We start from the raw sequence: 23,983 nt of genomic DNA, 5'->3' as shown, positions 1-23,983 counted from the left end.
ATTATTGACTTATTGATATCTATATCTCTTTAATATTGCAGCTGTTTATATTAAGGACATATATATAGCTGAGTATCTTGATCTATAAGCAATAATTACACATGAAATACAGAGAATATGGAAATACTTGAATTTTTTTTATTTATCTAAGCTTTATTTATACAGGTAATCCCACACAGACTCGATGTCTCATTTACAAGCAAGACCTTCACCTGTAAATGAACTACAAGTACATAAAACCTGAGAAAGTAGTTGGGTAAATGTACTCAGTTACATTCCTACTGGTCTTATCTGTGCTCTCATCTATTACTGTTGGGTACTGTAAGATTAACAGCACTCTAGTCCAGTGGCTTTTTGGGTGGGGGGTGCCAGGGAGACCAAACATATTTCAGGAGGTGTCGGGAGCAGCTTATAGCCCTCTCCCAGAGATGCCCCTGATTTACAGATTTTCACTTCTGGTTGGACAAAATACTGAAAACTTCATTATTGGGCTTCTTGATGGATATTTGAGATCTGATAACATTTTTCCTTCCAAAACCAGTTTGTTAGACCCTAAGTTTTCATTGTTGCCAGAGCAGAAATATTAAAAAAATAAAATAAAATTACTTGTTTATGACATCAAATCACAAATCCTGCTCACAGTCCCTGTAAATGTGTTAAAAAACAGCGTCTACTGTGAAAAACATGTGTTACACAAGCGAGCTGTGAGTCCTTCTCTAAAGTAGACCTCTCAAAATCCTTTCATAACAGAGAAACGGAGCAACTGCTAATGAGTAGATGAAGGCAGGAAAAATAGAACGATGTTATTTATTTATTTTTTAAATTTTGTCTTTTATTTGTATGTCACTCAAAGTAAGTCAGCCTGCAGATTATTAAAAGCACAACTAAGACTTTTTTTTTTTATGCTGTCCCAGTGTTTGTTATTGCTGTTTTCTCCCTCTAATGACGCTGCCGATTACCAAAAAAAAAAAGCCAGCTCCAGCAGCTCTACCTGATGCCGTTCCTGAACGAACCAATTACAGCAGAGAAAGCTGTGTGGGAGGAAAACTACAAGCAAACACGTGCACGCGAACGCACATCCTTGCATTCGTGCAGTTTTCTCCGAAGAACAATCTCTCAGAATCACGACCACGCGCCGCAGATACAGACACACTTTCAGGAATTCAGCTGGAAAGTTTGGTTATAAACAAAAGAGCCGAAAACAAAAACATGCTTTTCCTCTCAAAACCTTATACAGTCAGCATACCACCAACATCTGCGCTCAATTACTCCGGCTTCCAAACATCCAATTTATCCAGTTTTTTTCCTCTATTTCCACATGTTTTAAAGTTGACTAACGGCGATGGATGACACGACGCAGTCACTGGACAAAGTTTGTGTGATGTTCTTCCCTCTGTACTTTAAGAAAGTGACCACACTCACCCCATGGTGGGGTCCAGAGCGATGCCTTTGGGGTTGTACAGCTCCTGATCCAGGAGGGTAACACATGTCTGCCCATTCTTGTCACACACGAAGATCCTGTCATCCACGTCATCCACAAAGTAGAAGTTTCCGGTCAGCCAGTCAATGGCCATCTGCTCCACATCTGGACAGAAAAGTTGGAAGCGGGGTGGGGGAGAAGATGGGACACAGAAGGAGCAAGGTGAAGCAAAAACTGTACTTGTAATGATTCAGTGACTAGTATGGAACCTGTGGCGTGCGATGATGTTGTTTTTATTTCTAGGAGATGGGTAAGAGGTTTGGCTTGTCTGCAGCAGTGTGCTGCAGACACTCTCTCTCATGCACACATTCGCACACAGTCCAGGACGTCAGGTTCGCATTCGGATCGCTTTCCCTGACTGACAAACGAGACGACAGCTAACGCCAATTAGCCAGAGTCTAAGTACTGTGTCTGTCACTTAAAATCACTTCAGCAAAATATGAGAGAGCCTGTTTGTTGCTTCGGGTTATGTGATGTTGCCATAGTGGTACCTCAGAGCTGACGGCTCTGTGTGGTTTTTCACTGGGTTTATTTTCCCCAGGCTCCACTCCCCACCCACGGGACAAAAATCAAACACGTAGACGTGTGCGCACGGCACCACACGCAAAGTTTATGGAACATTTAAAGCCTACAGAAGCTCAACATCAGACCGACATAAAGACTGTAACGTCCCTTCCCCTATCAAAACTGTGCCGAATGCGGTGAGGAGGGGAGGGGTCTGAGGAAGGAGAAAATAGAGTAAAAAGAAACGTTACATTAACAGACCCCCTTCTTCCCTCCTCTTCCTTTCATCAAACAGCAGCTCAGCCGCAATGAGTCAGAGCCAACAATCAGAGACAGAAAGCTTTTGTTGAAGATGAATGGAGATGGGAGGATATTAAAGGCCTGGAATTATCACTTTATGGTACCAATTTAAGTACAGTGCATTGGTGAAGCACAAGGGCAAGAGAATTACGCATAAGATCTTTATATTTTGCATCTTTATACCTACTCTTAATGCTGAAATGTATATATTTTTCAAATACCTTCATATATCTGGCAGGTTGGAAAAAAAGCTCAAAGCTCAGACCAGAAATAACGCCAGACACATCACTAAGTAAGGAATAATCCAGTAATATATTGTAGTCTATACTCCTTTTTCATTTGAGTGCTGTAACTTTTTTACTGTTAATTCTATACTTTTAACAAAGTATACATCATATAAAGTTGTAAAACATGATTAGCCTCTTTCCTTCTCAGCAGATTGGACTGCTGGTAAATGAATAAAGCAGATTTCCAATACTGTTTTAACAAAAGTGGCTTAACAAATACTTTTTCTCACAGTAAAGTGCTTCTCATCGCCATGTGTGTTCAATTTTTCTGGTGTTTATATTTGATTCATGGCAAAATTACAGCAAGCTCTTAAGTCATACTCAAAGTAAGGTAGGTGTGTGTGTGTGTGTGTGTGTGTGTGTGTGTGTGTGTGTGTGTGTGTGTGTGTGTGTGTGTGTGTGTGTGTGTGTGTGTTGACATTTGGACATTCGGAGGAAGCTGTAGCCAGAACCTCAGTTCTGCATCTTAACTCCCCGATCATTACTGCAAACATCTTGCAGGAAATGACATCACCAGTGCCAGATGGCATTACAAGGTTCTAAAATGTTCTCGCATTACATTTCTTTGCTTTTTCATTGTTTTGGTTTCTTTGTCTGATTTCCACCTTCATCGTTATTATATAGGGGTTTTTATTTGTTACATACCTGTTTAGATTAAATTAAGGCTTAAAGTTAAGCATTATTAGACGTGGGGATGCTTTGTGACAGGTGGGTGTCGACACAGGCTGAAATTGCCCCTAAATGACTGCTAGGCTGCTTACTCAAGTCACTGAACTGGACTTCTCTGTTGGTGCTGGTGTCTTTATGCAATTACCTGACAAATGATAAGGCTTGCTGTGTGGGTAATTGTACTAACAGCCAATCTGCAAAGTCTGTGCTCCATTTTTGGTGAGGGAAATTACAGTATTTTATTTGGATGTTACGCAGCACTAATTAGCAGTTATCTGTGTTTGGGGAAGCAGTTTAGTAACTGAGTTTGCTGGCGTTAGTCAAGTGAATTTTATCTGTATAACGCAAAAGGTTCAAGAGTGTTCACAGACATAAAAATATATTAAAGACAGCAAAAAAGAAAAAAAAATAGTAACAATTACACAAACAAGCAGCCAAAATAAAATCTAGTTGATCCATCTTTGCCTAAGCCTAATTAGAAATGCTCTCAGCTGAAGGATGGCTGTGAAAAAGCCATTCCTAAGGAAAGGAAAATGAGCGAAAAGGCTGAAAAGGTGTCCAAATTGCACAACAACTGGGCTGAAAATCAGCATCAACAGTTCTTATGGAGTGATGAATCTATATTTACAGAGGAGTTCAGGAGAGAGGTGCAACACTGAGTGTCTAAAGCCATCTGTGAAACATGGTGCATGCTCTGTCATGGTTTAGGTCTGGATTTCAGCCAGTGGTGTTAGGAATCTTGTCAAAATCAATGTCAATGTGGAAAAAGGAAAACATCTGATTAGCATGAAATGATCCCAAACACAATAGATCACTATCAGCCACGGGTCATAGGCCTCCCCAGGGCTCAGACCTCAATATCATCAAAGCAATGTGGGATCATCTTGATAGAGAACAGAACAGAAAAGGCAGCCGGCATCCAAAGAAGAGCTGTGAATGTCCCTTAAGAAACCTGGAGAACTATTCCTAAACAATACTTAAAGAAATTGCAATCTCTCAGGTCCTGTGTCAGGTGTCTGTTTCCAAAGGACTAAGTTACTCTTCATGTTCTGTAGATAGTTTTTCCTAAGTCCCTACACTTTTCTTTTTTTGTCCTCTGCTTGTCCACTTTCCTCAGATCTTCTTTTAGGACATACTGGACTGTATGTCGAAATGTGCCAAGCCTTCTACAAATTTGGGAATCTACTTGTTGGTGCAGAAATACTAGTTTGTGCCTCTCATGCCTGTCAAAGACCTTTTGAAAGCCTGGAGACCTATTGCTCATCACTTTCAAAAATCCAAAAGTCTGGCTCCATGGAGGCAAAATATTATGCAGTCTGTGTAGGGGGAACATATGACAGATGACTGACTATGAAATCAGCCATCTTCATGCAACCGACCAACATAAAATGATTTTTCTTTGCTCTTAGTCACTTGAGATGCCACAGAAACAAGCTGTGAACATAACCCGTTGCTACTTTTTCTACCTTTACTTATGCAAAGCAGATGAACACTTCTTCCAGCACCGGCAAAAGTACCTGTAAATATTCATTTTGGCATGGCAGATACAAACTGTGCATATACTAGAGAGAAAGTAAGAGAAATCCTGGTGAGGCAGGCTTCACATATCACAAGGCCTGTATTTTCACAGCTGCTTTGGCTCAGCTCTCCACAGAACTATCCTAACACACTCTACGCAAACACTTCGTATGTAGGGCTAAAGTCATACTGTAGGGGTCCTTGGTCACGCAGCGCTCGGAGGTTTGGGTGGTGGTGTAACATGGCAGTATGTTTACCAGAGTGATCAGGTCCCTGTGCTGACTTCAGGGGAAACCTGAGGATCAATTTTCTTCAACCAGGAAAGAAACGTTTGGGTTCGGGAAATGATGAAGCAGATTCCTTAGTATAAGAATGCAGTAAAAGTGCCCATAGTGAAAATTCACCAGAAGTGAACCAATAAATCTGTTTAAACTCTTGTTTGAAAAAACATAACTCACATTTTTTGTAAAGAGCTTAAAAATCAAAAGGAAGGGAAATGGACCACCTTCAAATATTTTGAGCCTGAACAAAAGTGGAAAAGGGATAAAAAAAAAAAAATGCAGCAGTACAGAGAAAGACAAAAAAAGTGAGAAAAAGAAGAGAGAGAAGAGAAGAAAGATGGCGAGGGAGAGATCTGATTTCCACTAGGGAAACTTGGCCATTGTGCAGCAGCATTTCTGAGGTTTATGGAATCAGCGGCCGTAAGTCCCAAAGGTGCTCTTAATTTTTAACACAGAGTTCTCTGTTTAAATGCTTCCAGCTGCCTCACAACACCGATTCCCCGATTAAGCACTGGATAAACAACTGAGGGAGAAAAGAGGAAGATTGTGCAAGATTACTGAAAACCATGAAAAAAAAAAAAGTCTCGGTTTTCCTGCACCTCTGCTGAGCAGAAATGGCCTCAACAAAGCCACAGACTTTTCTATCTCCTCCCATTCTCCTCTCTCTCCTCCTCCATGCATCATCCCCCATCCCTCCCCTTTGTCTGTTCCCCAGAGGTGGGAAAACAGTCTGGATTCATTAACTGCAGCTCTGTCTGTCTGAAACTATGCTATAAAAAACAACACCGTATAATTGAAAAAACAGAAACAGCTGCCTTATTCATTTACCCTTCCTTTCTCTAAACAACCCATTTTCTTCGTGTTTTCTTGTTCGTAGGCTGCTCCCCGTTGGTCTAAGAAAAACAAGTGCATGACTAGGTAATGGAGTTAAAATTTATTTCTAGGAGCTCAACAAAGTTTTACACCAGCAACTGTGCACGTAGGAGGAGAAGTGAGAGACCTACGTCTTCACAGGGGCCCAGCATTGTACTACGGCGCTAACAGAAGGCCGCATTAGCGTGCTTCTATCAGTATCATCACGTTTAAAGCGGCCGATATGGCTTTGAGACCTCACGCCTTTCAATTTGAAATGTTTAATTGAAGCTTTAACACCAATCCCTCATACTGCACAACCCAGTCCCCGTGTTACACGGAGACGAAAGAAAAAAAAGACACAAAACGTGTCTCACAGACATAAGAAAGCTGAATGTTAAATAAGAAACACTGCAAACTAAAATGAGTGAGGCGGGTAAAGGAGCAGAAAGGGAGAGAAGGAAACTTAAAGCTGACCAAGTGTTGAATGGAAAGACTTAAAAATGTGCTGACTGGCTTGCCTTTTAACAGCACATGACCCTTTAAGGAGATTTCAGCCCAGTGTCTGTCCTAAGCAGCGAACTGTAGCTGGTTGTGCAAGGGTAGCAGGTACTTTGGCTCTTAGAGTACAAGCTGTGATGAGGGGGGCTTACTGGCAGCTCTGGGATCAGCCCTCCTGTGCATAGCATGAAGCATCAAAGGCTGATTTTTAGTGAATGTAAACTTATCTCTGTTTGATTTCATTTGAGCTCTTGGGTACCAGTTTAGACTGTCCTGCTGCTCTAGCGTTAGCTCTGGATGCTTAATTTGTATTTCGCTTCAGTTTCATATTTGCTCGCTTAGTGTCCTTGTTGTTTCCGTCTGTCCTTCCCTCTGTCACGTCTTTCTGTGTTCCCTAAAAAAGGGAAATATGTTTGGTATTTGTTTTTCCTGTTACAATGTCTCCTTGACAGAGCTTATGTGTACCACAAGTTTTGTCAAGTCAGTTTCCTTTAGAAAGGTTTCTAACTGAGAGAGGAGACGTGGAAGTATCTGTGTCGCAGTCATAATAAGAGGAACTAAATAAATACTACGGAAAGGCGCTTCTGTGCTTGCGCAGATCACCTAAATGTTAATTATAAATGCATTTCCCATTTCGTGCCGTAACCTATTGATATGGTTTGAATTCTGAACAGGCTGATAAACGCGCAGCTGAACTCTGAATGTCACGCTGCTGCAGTAAACTCTGCTTCTCGTCAAACTGTTATCTTGCATGGGGATCGTATCTAAGCTCCACAAATCAAGTTTACATTGAGATTAATGGATCAAAGTCTGGTAAAGGTTCTGTATCCTTCAGATTGTATTAGTGATGTCTGTTGCATTGTAACCTTTAGGAGTATCATCAAATAATAAAAAAAAAAACAAAAAAAACATTTTAATTCAGTCACAGAAATAATAAACAAGCTGGAGAGGAATTATAACTACCCAGCAGGCAAAATTAAGAAAATAAGATTCATTTTATTTTATTGGCAACAAGGCAGATTTATTAAGGGGGCCAAATTAACACGGTGCTGCAATCGCAGGGTGATTTTTTAAGTTGCATAAAAAAGTTTATATTAATAATATTCTGCCAAGAGCAGCTCAAACTGACATCTCCGATGAGGCAGCCGGCAACGTACTAACCAAAACAATACAGTGTAAAACAGCAGACAAGTGAGAGGCAGCTGAAGGAGAGCCAGTATGTTGCTGATATGATGAAGGTATTGTTGCTGTGCCATGTAAATGTGCACATTGCTTTGTTTTTGTTTTTATTTTTTATTTTTTTTAGTAGTTATATATTGAAACATTCAGATTTTAATTGAAAACACTTCAGATACAGATACTTCAGGTTGGCTCGTAGTAGATCCTTTACCAGAGAGAAGCAAAACAAAAGGGTCAGGTAAGGCGTGCATGTTGTAGTCCATCTACTGGATGTTGTAGTTTCAACACTGCAGATATCTGACATCGTGCTGTTAAGGAGCCTAGGCTAAGCAGACTTAGCCTTATCACGTCTCCTACACACCTTTCCTTCACCTCATGACATTTTCCATTGAGGTCAAGGAAAAGTGTTCTAGCTCATGCTCTCAACTTCTCTGTGATTTCTGTTTAAGCCTTAATTAAGCTTTGTTAGTTTAGTTAGCTTTTAGGGTTTTTTTGTTTGCCTGCTCCTCTGTCATTTTTGTGGCAGCTGCTTTTATTAACATTTTGCTCACAGTAAAGTTTACTCCGCTTTCTGAGTGGTTTTTTGGCCTGTATATTGAAAGGATTGTTGTTTCCTGCAGAGCCACAGTGTAGAATAAATGGTGCAGAACAACATACAGTTTATTAAGTAAGAAAGTGCTGAGATAAACAGAAAAAGAAAAAATCAACAAATGTTAAGGAGGTATTTTTGCAACTTTCCTTTTTAAACAATCCTCTGACCTCCATCATCGTACATCAAACGGGAACAGAGGTTCTAAAAATGTAAATGTTATTTGGAAGCTCCAGCTTTTTGGCGTTAACAACATGAAATTTAGGGCGGACATTAATGTGCCAGAATGATGGATCCTACGTACTTACACTGCAAAAGCCCATGATTTTTCCTCAAGCTGAGCAGGACGCAGATGTTTGTGGGTGAAGCAGGGTGAAGCAGTAGTAGCATTACTTTGTAGTACTTTTGAAGTAGTATGATTATCAATATGCATATTTGTTATATGCTTTAGTTTGTGCTTTGTGTATAGGAATGCTAATTATTATAGCACACTTTAAACGTGCTGCATCATGGCTATAGACTTGTTCTGTCATCCCATTAAAAGTTTGCCTGATTTTAAAGTTTTATATTTCATAAATTTGCGAGTACCAAACAAAAAGGCAATGTGGCTAAAATAAGAGAGTGACAGTGTTCGCAGGTGGAGACACATCTGGACAACTCATCTGTCAAATAGTGAGGTCATGAGTCACTCTGATCACATGTGCGTCATTTCCTATGTTAATCCCTGTTACCGGATCCTGCTGGCTACTTCGACGTTAACTGCAAGTGTAAATCTGCTCCTTCCTCCTTCCAGCCTGTACAAAAGATCAACTCTGATAGGCAGTCCCTTCAAATCATCATCTGGAACGGATGACAAAAACTCTTGCCCATTTGTACTTTATATTCTTTACACGGCTCAAAGTACACAGCCATAAATGGGTTTTTTTTTTAAGTTATAGTATAAAGATCTACACATCTTTCCATATTTTGTACCTCATACCCAGCAACCCCTTTGTGCCTCGGATATGCTTGCTTTAATTCAGCATATTTTGATTTGCCTCATTAGCAACCGAAATGCATTTTCCATCAACAACAATGACACAGAAACCACAATATGGTGACAACGATACAGGAAAAAGCAGCGCCCTTCGATTGCTTCCACATTTACAGCATCTCTAATCCCGCATCATCTGTCATGCACATCCTGTCCTTGCTCTTCAGTGCAGCCAGTGCTCCATTTTGTCAGTGTGTGGGTGTGCGCACATGTGTCTGTGTCTACAAACGACCACTGCAGTGTGTGTGGGCGTGCATGTGCGTGGAGGACAGGCGTGAGGAAACCAGCTGAGGCTGATGGAATTTCCTTTATGTCAAAAATAAATAAATAAATAAATAAAAAATGCTTCTGGCTCTTAAATTGGCAAGTCGGTTGTAAGGTTCTGGTTACAGCTGCACAATTATAGCAACTGTGATAATTCTTGTTTTTGAATGACTTTGATCATAATTATTATTATTACTACTCACAAACGCTGTATCCTTAAAGGCAAGCTCTGTAATGATGTGGCACTTTCTGTAATTTTGAGATGGGCGTTATGATGTACTGATGTGCAGTAATGAGCTCGTGACAAATGTAGCAATAGCAAACACACACAGAGAAATGCTTTTTTATTTATTTTTTTCCACTCTGATGATAAAATCCCCCATTTTTCCTGCTCTAAGCTTGTCTAGTATCATCTGGTTTACAACTAGCACATTTCCAAAAGGCAGCTGCACCACATTGTGTGTGCATGTGGAAACCAGAGCTCGCCTGTCTGTCATTATTCTGCTTTTATACTTTCTATGACGGTCGGCGCTGAGCAAGTCATTTCTGTCATGTTACTTCATTCTTTTAGTCACATGGAAAAGGAATGTGGAGAGAGTGAGAGACAAGTGGTTGCACTTCAAGCAGATGTGAGGGGAGGAAAAGAAGAGGGACAAAACTACATGCTACATTATTCTATAGGGCTGCTTGAAGTCCTGAAATCAAAAGTGAAGTGAAAATATGTGAAAGTTCACACAAGGAAGACGGTCTTTAATGTGCACCCTCTTTCTCATTTTCCGCTCAAATTCAGTCAGCGGACTGAGGGCGTTCCCCTATTTCCAATAAACCGATTCGATTTTGTCACGACCTTCGTGAGCACATTATCTTCCCTCTGTTGAATTTTAAAACTACTCATTTCCCTGCTGCTGTAAGGAGCTACTTAGTGTGTCAGATCCCCTCCAGTTCTCATCAGAACCAATATCCAGAGGTCTGCTCGCTAAGCTCATCAAAAGTCCTGCATGCCCTCCCATCTCTCCCAGCCAGTTCTTCAATACTTCTCATTCCTTCATCGAGTTACAGCTCTGTTGGCGCCGCTCAGCAATTATAAAGTACAAATGAGACATTGCGTACTTCTTCGACTTTCTCCGGTGCGCTCGCAAAATAGGCTCGCTTTCATTTTAGCCTTCCCTTAAAGTGACGGTAAGAGATTGTGGGGAGAAGCACGCAGAGTAGAAAATAAACATAACGGCAAAGTGAGGGAGAAAGTCAGCGTTGTTCTGATTCAGGGCCAAGTCCCCGATTAATGTTTGCAGCTACGAATGATTACAAACCACCTGTCAACCAACTTCCCAAAAGATGTTGTAATGAGGCATCGCAGTTGGCTTTCTCGAGAGGAGATTGTTGTTTTTGTCGCTGTTTTCTTCTGACTCACAGAAGACAAGCTGCCCGAAACCAAGCCACGGTATGACTAGAAACACAGGGTGTGAAGGCAAAGGAGCGATAAAGGGGAAAAAGAAGATGAGAAAGACTGGGTGTGACTGCTTGACCTGCAGGATGTCTACACTCAGGAACATGCAAGTACTCGTGTCTGTATTCAGTGACTCTCCTCAGGTTTTGACTTTTAGTTTCATTTTTACACAAGTAAGGACTCTACAGTGTTTTTTGAAAGGAGACTTAAGCCATGGAAAAATACAGCTGCTTCTAATGTGTTGCCATAATATCTGTGACTCACTGTGCACAGAGCCGAGCTCAGCTTTTGGCTCAGTTTCCGGACATTTTTTTGTTAGCCTATTTACATTGTGTTTTAAGTATTTATTTACCCCTCTGATATACACTTTCAGGTTCTTTAACCTTTAAAAAAATGACCAAAAAAACCCCATTTGAAAATGTTTTCTACTCCTCCTTCTTCTTCTTTCAGTGAGCAGACTTCTCTCTCGATGCCCCCGAACATGCCTTCCCCCTCTCCTCTTTCTTTGTCTTTGCCGGGCAGTTTCCACCAGCACCCTGTTGGCCAACAGGACCAGACAAGAATTTAACTGGGCCCTCAGCTGATCCGGTATGGAAATCTTACAAATGAGTCACATGTTTAATTTGGCGAAAAATTTTATGCCGTGTTCACTTTGTGACACAAGTGTTCCTGTTTATCTGGGCTTGAGACCAGGACTAGGAGAACATTGCTTTGTGGTCCCCTCGTGGCTGACTTTGGTGGGACCGTACTAATCGGATTAAATTACCCCAAGGTGAACGACAAGCTCTGTCAAACTGCCATCTGAAAAATGCACAACCAAGGCAAAAATATTAAATCAGGATTGAAGAGCGGCTGGAGAAAGAAGGCTGGTGGATGGATGTTTATTTGTCTATCTGACAAAAACATGGGTGTATGTTCATCACACAGAAAGACGCATAAATCACTCCCAGATAACAATGTCCACCTTGCTGCAGGAGAAGTAGTAAGTAGTAAGTAAGGAGTGATGGATATCTGCTATGTCACAGCTAATGCACGCATTACATCAACAATTCATTTTAATAAGACCTGCATGTATAACGGAAGCACGCAAAGCTACAAAAATGCTGAAACGTTCCTCCTCCTTTTCATATGAACCAAGAGAAAAAGTCTAATTATCATTTCTGGAGTGTAGTGCACGCATGTGTTTTTGACTATGCCAAAAGGCCTACAGAAGAAAACTGAAAAGCCAAAGCTTAAAAGATCCCAAGTGGTTTGGCAGATTGCTATGTAGCCACAGGTGGTGTAAAGTGTGCCTTACTGAGCTAATTACACTGAGCAATTACAGCAAAACATTTTCACGTTAAATTGCTGTCAGAAACAGAATTACAATACAAACAAATAAATAATACACTCTCGTATTAAAGTGTGAGTAAAGTGTGAGAGAAGGCTATAGAAGACCATTTTCTGGTGCACTATGCAGATAATACTGTGCTGAGTTTTTTGAGCAAGTTCGGTGGCTCATCGAATAATTTGAAAAGCATTTAAAGCGTAATTTGTAAACATTATAAACATTAAATGGTTTAGCTGTGATGCTGTGCTGCGCTGTACTTACGGTGCAGGCTGAAGGAGATATTGATGATTCTCTCGTCTGTGAAGCTCTTCAGATTGGGGATGAAGGCACATTTGAGGTTTGTGGACGAGGGGGAGTCTCCTACATGGATCCAGCAGACCTTTTCCTCAGCATAAAGGAAGTCCATGGCGGTGGTTTGTTTGGTGCTGGTAGACAGCAGATTGTTGACTGTGGTGCCGCTCAGAAAGGTGGCGTTTATGTTCTGGGAATTGGCGATCAACAGGACAGGAAGACGTTCTACTGGCACTGGAAAGAAGGACGGACATAACTGAGAGTAAACAGAAGGAACACGAGGAGATCATCGATATGCACTCAGACAACCTGGTTCACTCTACAGTTCTACTGCTGCCTGACTGTACTCACCATTCTTGGCCTTGCAGGAGCGGTTGTCTGGCTGAGACAAGTAGCCTTCCACACAGGAACAGGTGTAGGATCCTTCGGTGTTAGTACAGCTCTGACTGCAGGTCCCGTACAGGCTGCACTCATCAAAGTCTGAATCCAAGAAACCGCAGATGGTGTTATTAGTCAGTAAATACACCAAATAGCAGGTTTCAGCTCAGAAATGAAATGACAACACAAAAGGATAAAAACTTCACGGTATAATTTTAAGAAAAGATGCTGATTAATATTTACTTTCGGTTTGCTTAAGCTGGCAAATACATCCCTCATTTGTTTTTCATGTTCCCACTGGCTTCTAATTTCTTAAAGGTGTGAGTATTTGTAGATAGACACCAGGTTTGTTGCAAAAATAATCACGATATGAATGGGGTTTACAAGTGTCGCTCATCATTGCCAGTAAGTCCTCCAAAAACCTGCCAAAATGCAACGTTTTCAAGACAGACTTTTGCAGGAAATGCTCCACATGTTTCTCAGCACCCAACCCACCCACACTTAGTTTGGCTTCTATAAAACCTGAATAAACTTTGGTTTAGCTTTGTAAACAACATGTTTATTACTAAAAAAATGTGCGCATAGGACAGACAGATGAATCACAGGCTGTTTTTCTGCCGTGACACGATGATTAGACACTTGCGGTCTATACTTGACTATTGGAATTTATAGGAACTCACCTTTGCATGTCTTTCCATCTGGGCTGATCTCATAGCCAGTCTTACAGTAACAAGCAGGCCCTGCCGGAGTAATGGCACAATGTTCCTTGCAGCCCATGTGTGAGCAGTTGGTGGTATACTCTGAAATAAAATGAAGGAGAGCAACGGAAGAGAGGAATGATGAATAAATGAACACTAAAAACAAACGACAGCTTTTAATCATGTTTGTCTCCTGTTACTTATATTGCTACTGCACTGAAAACGCTTCCTCGGTGGTTCTAACGGGGAAAGGGATTTGTAATAATTATGCAATAATCCGTTCAACATATCACTATACACCCAGATATTATACCGTGATCACTCAGCCTCCATTCATCTCGCTCAGTACTGTCTATCAGAAGACACAGAGCTTAGAGGATGCCTGTAGGTATCAGGCACAGGTGCTGCTGAATCTGCTATTGTACGCTTTCTTTTTAGAGCTCAGCAGGGGGCTTAACTGCATAAAATCTTCATGTGCATTGCTAAATTGTTCAATTTCACCCTCTGTGGCTTCCTCCCGACTGTGAAGAACATATAAATAACGGGCATGAAAAATTTATAGTCAGCTCAGTTATATCATCAGTTAAGACACTAGAACTGACAGAGACATGATCTACAGTTTCCTTGACTGTTCTGTGCCTCAACATGTCCCTAAAAACAAAAACAACCAAAAAAAACCCTCAAAAATAAATCAAATCAACAATAACTGTAAGGAAGATTTAAAAAAGAGTCAACAACAACAACAACAACAAGTGGTTCTCAGTAGAAAAATAGATACAGGGGAGTTTATTCAAAATATGACTGTGTCTGTGTAAATGGTACAAATGGTTCCCATTATAATTCTGCTGTTGCATTAAGGAGTTTTCAGGATCAAACTTTGACTGTTCAGCTCAACGCAGAAATCATGAGACTTGGTCAAACTAATGTATCAAATATCTAGTAACAACTAATGTACCAGCCTCGCCCTAAAATGACAACAAATGTTTTAAACTTACAGAGAAAAAACTCAAACATACACATACAGTCATATGAAAAACTAAGCACACTCCATGTTTAAGTAGCTTGGCAGCAATAATTTGAAAGAGTTGTTTCCTATATGACTTCATCCATTTCTCACATCATAGTGAAGAAATACTGGGCCACTCTTCTTTACACCATTGCCTCAGTTCATTGAGATTTGGAGGCATTCATTTATGCACAGCTCTGTTAAGGACCCGCAGTATTTCAGTCAAGTTGAGGTCTGGACTTTGGTAGATTTTAACTTCATTGTTTGCTTTTTCAGCTATTCTGTTGTAGATATGTTGCTGTGCTTCAGATCAATGACTTGTTGTATGACCCATTCTGGGGAAGTTTTAGCTTTCACAAAGCATTTGACTCCAGAATACTTTGGTATACAGAGGAGTTCATGCCCAACTCAATGACTGCAATGAGCCCAGGTCCTGTGGCTACAAAACAAGCCCAAATCACCATCCATCCACCACTGTGCTTTACAGTTGGTATGAGGCATTTGTGCCTATATGCTGTTTGGACTTTATGGTTTGTCATGTTACCCTTAGGTATTTCAAAAGTAGAAAGTAAATTTAACAGCAGTGCCAAGTGCAACTGGCAAACTGATACGAATGATTACAGGGGTAGCGGCAAAGTAAACTCTAAATTGGGAGAAATGTAACCCATTTCACTAAAGTTATTTCTCTGGAACTCTTAATCTTCAGGTCAACTCACCGGTAACGCTTCAAATCACTAAAGTATAACATATATATTCTAGTGATCTTAAGATTGTTTTAGTTCTAAGTGAGTAAGAAAAGAGACATAAAAAAAATAACCAAATATTCCCACCTAGCATTCAAAATCAATGTCTCAGTGTTATCACAGACCATCTCCAAGGCTGCGTACACGTCTGAGATAAAAGAGTACAAACATAACATGCTACAATCACATCTTCCAGTCAGCTGACCGGCTACATAATGGGACATCAGGAGAGCTTTCAAAAGAGCAGGGAACACGCCATGAGATATAAATCTAGACATGAGTCATAGTCAAACAAACGCACAGCCATGTCAAACCAAGCTGAGATCTATCAGTCACAAGTGATTCACTTTTCCCAGAAACACTGGAAGACTCTTCACACTAAAAAAAACACCTCTAGAAAGAGAAGAGGCGCAGTCAAAGTGTCGCATTTCCGAGACAAAATCCCACGAGTCTGTCGCAGTGCTGTGCAAACCTCTGAACTACTGACCGAATGAATTTCTTAAATAAAAAATAAACTTCATCTGTAAGCGCTGAGCGGGAAACAGAGAAGAAACCACACAAATCAGCAGATTTCTTTGGTTTGTGCATTTTTAAAGACCCCAGACCCCTACATGAGAAAGGGATGAATTCCCCCGTGTAACCACCGTCCTGCTGACAATCCTTATACAATCCTATGAATACACCAGTCTTTCTGCTCCTCTCAAGAGACTTGCTGGGACAACCACAGTTGAAATTACAGACATGCTCGGAATTTTCCAAAACAAGTCTGAGCGCCGAGCAACTGAGATTAGTTTAGAAAACCAACATGGGCAACAATGTAAACAACCTACGGTGACAGACACGGCAAAATATTTATTTTGAATTACATAAAATGCAGAATGCAACCTTAAAATCAGTCAGACGACCCTTAAATGTAACACTTGACGTCTCAAAAAAAGCTTAAGATGTCATGACGAAATAGATAAACATGCACTTCCAACTCTAACCCTTAAACCAAGTCACAGGCCCCAAAATGATTTCTTTCTTCTTCTTTCTTTTTTTTTTTTAATAGTGCAGAAGGTACCCCTGGATACGGGGGCATGCCATATGCTGACAGAGTTTCACTCCAACTATGAGGTGAACACACACACACACACACACACACACACACATATATACCCTAAAGAAGTCTAGCCAGCCTGAAAGTGCATGAAAATTTGATGCCCCTCCCAGTGGCTCTCTCCGTGTTTCTTCGATAAATAATTAATCCCAGCTCATTTTTAACTAAGAGTATTGGGGACACCCAGAAAAGAATGAAGGAAAAGAATGATGGACGGACTCATAGGTGAGCGAGGTGGTGAGCAAGACGGCGAGGTTAGATATTTAATTCAGAATCTAAGAAGCCAGCTTTGAAACGAATAATGAAATATTAATTAAATATTTTTCATCCAGCAGGAGTAGGATTTTTGTACATGCTGGATGTGAGAAAGGCAGGTTTCGGTGCGTGTCCTCCACAGTAAAACTCTACCATTATTGACAGTTACGATTATTAAAGACTAATGGACACTCCAGAGGACAGGTGAGTGATGCTGGGTTTGTGATGTGTGCTGACTTTTGACCAGCGCCACATAAAGCAGTCTGATAGTAATTGATAGTCCATCATCAATTCTGTTCCTCTGCTGACCTTTAAGTTAAAGTCCCCAGGTTGAGTTCCTTTTAGATCTTTACCCTTTCCTCCAATAATATAAAAGTGTTTTGCACAATTAAATTCTACTTTTTGCCGCTCTTTTGAGCTCAATCAGCAAATTCTAAAAAAAGAAATGTCACATTCCTTGGAGTCATCATAAATTACTTCCCAGTTTCTGGTTTCAAAATCACCGCTTCCCTAATTTAAATCATAAAGACTTTATAGCTCTAAAAATACACACAGCCGCTTGGGACGAAATACAGCATACAGAACCGGTGGGAACATACGCAGGCGGCAGCACAATCCAATGTTATAACATGAATGTGGTAAATCAACATGTTGCTGCGATGTCAGCGGTGCTTCACGGTGTGCACATTTCATGGGTGAAGACTGTACAATAAATAAGTAAAAAGACAGTCAGACACCATCAGTTTCACACAGATCCACATCTGTAATATTAACCTACACAGTCTTATACAACCATGTTGCATAATCATAGATGAGGGCAGAATTATGAGCTTCCTTATGAAAACTGTATGTAGTTAAGAACAAGAAGTTTTCAAAATAGTTTTCCAAACATTCTAGTTTAATTTTGGACACTTAGAGTATTTCACTTCACAAAAACCAGAAGCTGCCAGGGTCAGTGCTCAAGTCTTAATGACCTATTTATACTGTGTGTAAACTGGAAGATAACCCTCAGCTTTCTATAAAAAGGTCAGTTTTTTTCAGGAGGCTAATAATACTGACCCTTGTAATCTTTCTTTTTTTTCTTAAGTAATTCTGTTGTTGTGTGCAAATAGAAATAATTTATGCGTTCTAAAGAAAACTAGTGTTTTTAGAGATGCTATGTTAAAATTCAGTTACTCCCAAAAAGCACTTGGGGAATATTTGACAAAAGCTTTCATAGGGAGCTAAAATTTTTATCCTCATCTGTGTGTAGTGACTTTTTTTTGGGGGGGGGGGGGTTTGCATAAAAATGTGGCTTAAGTGATACCTCTGCAGTGTGGTCCTTCATCCCAGCCATCAGTGCAATCTGGGACCCCATTGCACAGTTTGCTCATGTGGATGCACAGCTCTGTTCCTCCACACTGGTATTCATTGGGAGGGCATCGTGATACCGTGCTGTGTGGACCTGAGGGAAGACAAACACAAACACGGTTGACTGACAATGTTAAGTTGTAGTTGTTAATGCCAGCTTAATCTTTACTATTTCCACATGTAGCTTTTATTCTCCTTTTTCTGTAACAATGTGTTTTATTAACATCCTTCTTTGAATTTTTGTTCCCAAATTTTAGCGCTCGCTGCAGTTTGCTCAAATTTCCAGTGGTGGCTGGAAATTCTTCTGCATACAGGAAGTCAAATTTCTGGTGTCATAGTTTGCAGAAGTAAATGACACAGATGGATGCACATGCAGTACAAGTGCACCTTCCCCAACTGTTTTGTATTCTATGACATCAATGCATGCTTGTAAAAGCAGAACTGAAAACATCTAACTCTGAATTTAATAACCTCTCATCCAAACAATTTCAAAGTTGACAGTACTTTTCAGAAGGTTCCCACTAATACACATTCTATTAATTAATATATATAAATAGCAATAAATTGCAGACAAAAAGAATCTGGGACGTAGCAAATATGATACAAATTAAAACTCATTATTTCTTTTTATGTATAACATTTGTCAGAAGGTTCAATAAATGCTCCATTTTCAGAAAATTTGGATTTTTGGTTCAGGCTTCTGAAGGGTTAGTCGTAGATTTAGCAAAGCGTTGGAGACATTCCTGAGATTTTGGTCCGTATCGACATGATAGATTCATGCAGTTGCTGCAAATTGGCATATCTATGATGAATGTTGCCCTACTAAACAGATCTGGTGAATCATGAGGCCATTTGAACACAATGAACTCATTGTTATGTTCAAGAAATCAATTTGAGATGATTTGAGCTTAGTGACATATCCTGCTGGATGCAACCATCAGAAAATGGATACACTGTGGTCTTAAATTGATGAACATCATCAGCAACAATCCTCAGGTAGGCTTTGGTGTTTAAGTGATGCTCAGTTGCTACTAAGGGACCCAAAGTGTGCCAAGAAAATATCCCCGACACCATTATACCAGACTGGGAGCATGAAATGTTTATACACGGCAGGATGGCTCCATGAGTTTACGCTGTTTATGCCAAATTTTCACACTACCATCTGAGTGTCGCAGCAGAAACTGAGACTCATGAGACCAAACGACATTTTTACCAATCTTCTACTGTTTGGGTAAACTTGTGAATTGTAGCCGCAGTTTCCTGTTCTTAGTTGGCAGAATAGAACCAAGTGTGGTCTCTGCTGCTTCAGGGTTCGACCTGTTGTGCATTCAGAGATGCGCTTCTGCGTATCTTGGTTGTAACAAGTGGTTATTTGAGTTACTATTGGCTTTCTATGAGCTGGAAGCAGTCTGGCCATTCTCCTCAGACTTTTGACATCAGCAACACACCTGAGAGATGGCTGTGTGGGAAAATCACAGCAGATCAGCGATTTCTGAAATAATTCAGACCGGCCCATCTGGCATCAACAGTTGTGCCATCTTCAAAGTCACTCAAATCACTTTTCTTTCCCATTATGATGCTCAATTTTAATTACAGCAGGTCATCTTGCTCATGTATTCATGCCCTAATGCTTTGAGATGGTGCCTGATTAGTTGTCTGCATGAATGATTTGTACTGAATAATCTGTATGTATATAGATAGATCTATTTTAGTTTATTCAACATAGGAATATAACCCAAACAAAGATTAATTGGTTACATTTATAATTGTTATCACTTGTATATTTAGTGCCTACATAGTTAAACTAAATAAGATAAGCTAAAAGTATTTACTTAAGTCCCGTCACTGTGCTTGGGTTTCCAATAAGAACCACTCACGGCAGGAATACACACAAGTGTGATGGATACCAAAATTGTACTGTATCACCGCATCTGTGAAAACACCTTTAGCTGTGCCATTGCAAACCCTTGTTGAAAGCAGCTTTGTCTCAAGCCACAGAGGCTCATACAGCACAGCCTAAGAATAATCTTATCCTCTGGATCTTCATCATATGCCTTGTCCCTTTATCTCTTTCATCAATTTTCTCTCGACTATAAACCATGCAGTAAAGCAGGAATGCTTTAAAATCGGTCTTCACAAAAATACTGCCCTTTTGTTCTAGCAGTAGATGACAGACTTTCTGACAAAGTCCCCGGGCACTACATTTGTCAGACCGAAGGAACACAAAATCCTTCTCTGCCACCTCTCCCAGTGAGTTAAGCTATCCATTCCTAAATTTCTGTGGAGTGTACCACTGCTGCTGGATTCAACACAAAACATCACAAGAATAAAGAATCCATAGTCTGGCTTTCAGTGAATCAACCAATATAGGTAATATTATATCTTAGAACCTTTAAATATTACCCTTTGTCCAGATACACTGCAGAGTACACCTGACCCAGTCACTGTGCTGAGTGACTAATGATTTCTTTTGCAGGAATTAATCAGAGCTACATGTTGTAATATCTGGAGTTTTAGAGTTGGGAAACCTTGCTACATAAGATCCTGTTCTTACACTGGCTGTGGTTTTGTGAAACATTAAGTGTCTCCTCTGTGTAATGCAAACAGGAAAGATTACATTTTAAAAAAAAAAAAAAAATTCTAATGCTTTTTTTCCTAGTACTTCTTTATCGTGGATGTCCATGCATTTTTCCTGCTCGCCAACTTAACCGGCAGAAAGACACAGCAAGCATCCAAAGCACCACTGAGGCAGCAAAAGATGGCCACTAAAGAAAAGTAGGAGGAACTATAAAAACACACCATTATCCTAGCTTGGACCAGCCAAATGACTGCCTTCACTGAATCTGCAGTGTGCACACATCTCTCTCCAAAAGGCAAAACACCAACAATAATCACACCAGAGCTCTGGCATGTAGTCCCGATGTGAGTGTGCGCTAAGAAAGAACTTTGGGATTTCTGGGAAGGAAAACATGTTGACCTTTGAAAAGTAAATTCATAAAACTTTAACTGGATATAGAAAGAACATATACTGACAAAGTCCATTGCAAAGGAACTCCTTTTTCCTTTTTCTGGGATTGAGTTTGCTGTTTTGTAACTCTGACCAGACTTTTTTTTTCCCACAGACTAAATGACTCAGCATAACCCCGGTACAAACCCTCTGTGTGTGCCCAGAACTTTGGCTGGTATCTCCAAACTCCTTTCAGCAAATTTTGAAGCAATAATCCACAACTTTCGGCTGCTCTTGTAACATTTATCATCACAGTGATAACATCCAGTTTGCAGCAGAATGAGGCTATAGCTGAGAACAAATGCTTTAATTAGATTTCATACTTGTGTTGGAAATGTGATAGACGGTGAGATGTTTCTGCTCAAGTGATAGTTTGGCATTTAGAAAGCACTTTCCTTTCTTTCCAAGAGTTAAATGAGAAAATCAATACCAGAATGAAGCTCCAGCCGAGTTGCTTAAACTACTTAAAATGCTTTCCAGTTAAGATTAGTGATATTTCGAGGTGGCACATTTTTTGAGACAGCTTTGCTACTGTAACAATTTCCCTCTGCTTCAAATCTTCATGCGAAGCTCGGTCCCAGCTCTGCAGTTAGCACAAACACACTCGAGACCGGGATCAAATTTCCCATCAACTCGTGCCAAGAAAGAAGTTTCAAACTGATCCTTTAAGTTTCGTTCATTCATAAAACAATAACCTAAAAATGGAAAAAAAACATTATTTCTTGTGTTTAGTGTTATGATATATACAAGTGGTAGGAATTAGGTTTTGTTCTTTGCTTAACACACCGACTTCAAACAGACTGCTGGCCTATATGCTGCAGATGCTTTTTCTGTATATGTGAAAAGTTAAACTGTTGGCTCTGCCTTTCTTCCATGTTGTTATGCCTACTCACTTTCCTTCTTTAAACAGCACATAAAAAATGATTTGTCCTCCAAAGGCAAGGTAACGTGACGGAGACCGAGAGGCAGACAGAAATAAAAAGAGAGAGCGAGAGAGAGGAGACACAGAAGGCCATGTGAAACACCTCATCCATAGGAAGTGGCCAGAAACCCACAAGGCTCAATTCTTCTTCAAGCTGGCACCAGGCGAAGGTGCCGCGGTAGAAAAGGCATTTCTAATTTGAATTAAATAGGGTTTTTTAATCAACATTCCTCTACAGTGAGTGAGCCAGGTTAGCAGGCCTGAACCTTTTTTTTCCTTTAAGAAGTTTCCTTTGCTCTATTTTTGTACAGAGCTCATTGACTAGTTCACTGAAAGACCTGCACAGGGCTACTGGGTACAGATTCAACTATTCTCTATCTCACTCCACGAAAAAGAAAAAGTATCTTAGTGCCTGCATTATTGACCCCTACAAGCTATTCTTGTGATGCTGACGGTGGTTAAAAGCTGGGGGGTTTGACTATCTTTTTCCTGTGGAGAACCAGAATTTGTTCCAAGACCTAGTTTCTCTGCTACAAACGTCACAGAGGCGTCAGCAGATATAGGACAGGTGTCATTTCTTCCATATCCCTTAAAAATTAAAACTGCAATGCAATATGAGAGCTGAAGTAACCATCTATTTTATGATTTACCCCTTTTTTAATCAGTATAAGCAACTGGCGGTCACAGCTGGAGCCAAACAAAGCTTTTCTTCTTTAAGCACCAATCAAAACCAGGCTGAGGCATGCAGGATTTCATACACCTTGTACCAGTGGAGTCTCTAAGCTGCTATACACTGAGGTAGATCACATGAACTTTTCCGGTCCAAGGGAATGAGGGCAGAAGGGGGCGGTGGTAGTGGGATGGTGAAGAAAAGAACTAAGGCCATTGTTTGGATCACACAAATCGGCTGTGACCCCCTACAAAACAGGCTGAGCCACAGTGCTGTAAGCAGTGTCACGTGCGAAGCCTGACCTGAAGTGTGGCACAGCCACGTGGAGGGAGAGCTGGGGTAACAGTAAAGGGTAAGGACCACGGGGCACAGGAGCAAAGTGATGACAGGGCAGTTGGCACTCTGTGATTTATGAGGAGAATGTTGTATGTGTCATGTAGGAATCACTCATAATTTTGCAACTTTAAGATTTTTATTTCTTTCACAAAATGAATGCCGAATGATTCATCCTGGAAACTGCTTCCTCATCTGCATTCGCTCTCCACCAGTAGAAAGGAGACAAGCTGATTGAGAGGGAGTCATGATCTGGGTCCGGATTAGGCTGTCCCAGAGCCCAAAGTCTGTTTGGCTGCAAGGGTTTTCCACTGAGTAGTTCACACTTTTCCCCCATATTGCTAGTCAAATGGATTCTTAATGCACCAATAAAAACACAAATACAAATAACAAGATCCTGCCGGTGCTACAGTAAAACATAAAAGGAGCTTTATGAGAGCCAGAATGAGGCTCACTGCAGAGAAAACCAATTCTACCCCACTGCCTTTTATTACATGTGAAATACTTCAGACGGTTAAGTATAAAAACGTAAAAGCAAATTGTACTGAAAAGAATAATCTAATCAAAGGCATCACATATACTGTAAATGTAAACTCATGACCACGTCCTCACGGGCCCTCACTGGTGATGCTCTTGAGCCTCATGACATATTCTTGGATGAAGCGCCCAGATCCTGACCCAGCGCCACAGAGGCACCCCACGACCCTCCCCTACCCCACACCCCCCTTGCCTGCCCTGCCAAAGGAAAACAAAACCCCAAACAACTAGGACACCAAAAATTAACACAGCAACGGCACAGCCGAGCGGCAAAGGGAACAATGGCTGCACTTCACAGCTGTTTTTTCCCCTCTTTCTGACAGCTATCCTATAAACACTTTGCTCCGCAGGTGGAAAACAACACATTAACCTGCCACTCGAACCGCACCTGTGGGTGACTGACAAGTACCACAGTGGTACAATTTTCAGTTAGGCTATCTGAATTTTCTTTGTACAGGCA

At 40.6% G+C, this 23,983-nt stretch overlaps 1 protein-coding gene across 1 annotated transcript in view; it reads right to left on the bottom strand.

Moving 5' to 3' along the window:
* The window catches only part of lrp1aa (low density lipoprotein receptor-related protein 1Aa), a 96,274-nt gene that overhangs the window by 46,667 nt on the left and 25,624 nt on the right, over positions 1-23,983 (bottom strand). The window contains exons 3-7 of the mRNA XM_031747979.2: positions 18,011-18,148; positions 13,584-13,703; positions 12,877-13,005; positions 12,496-12,759; positions 1,423-1,585 (exon numbers count right to left, since the gene is read on the bottom strand). Of these exons, the coding sequence (XP_031603839.1) occupies positions 1,423-1,585; positions 12,496-12,759; positions 12,877-13,005; positions 13,584-13,703; positions 18,011-18,148 (814 nt within the window). The remainder of the gene's footprint in view (positions 1-1,422; positions 1,586-12,495; positions 12,760-12,876; positions 13,006-13,583; positions 13,704-18,010; positions 18,149-23,983) is intronic.

This window comes from Oreochromis aureus, linkage group 5 (genome assembly GCF_013358895.1).
Source record: "Oreochromis aureus strain Israel breed Guangdong linkage group 5, ZZ_aureus, whole genome shotgun sequence".
Lineage (NCBI taxonomy): Eukaryota > Metazoa > Chordata > Actinopteri > Cichliformes > Cichlidae > Oreochromis > Oreochromis aureus.
The sequence above is the reverse complement of the archived record's forward strand: the minus strand, read 5'-3'. Positions and strand labels throughout refer to the sequence as shown.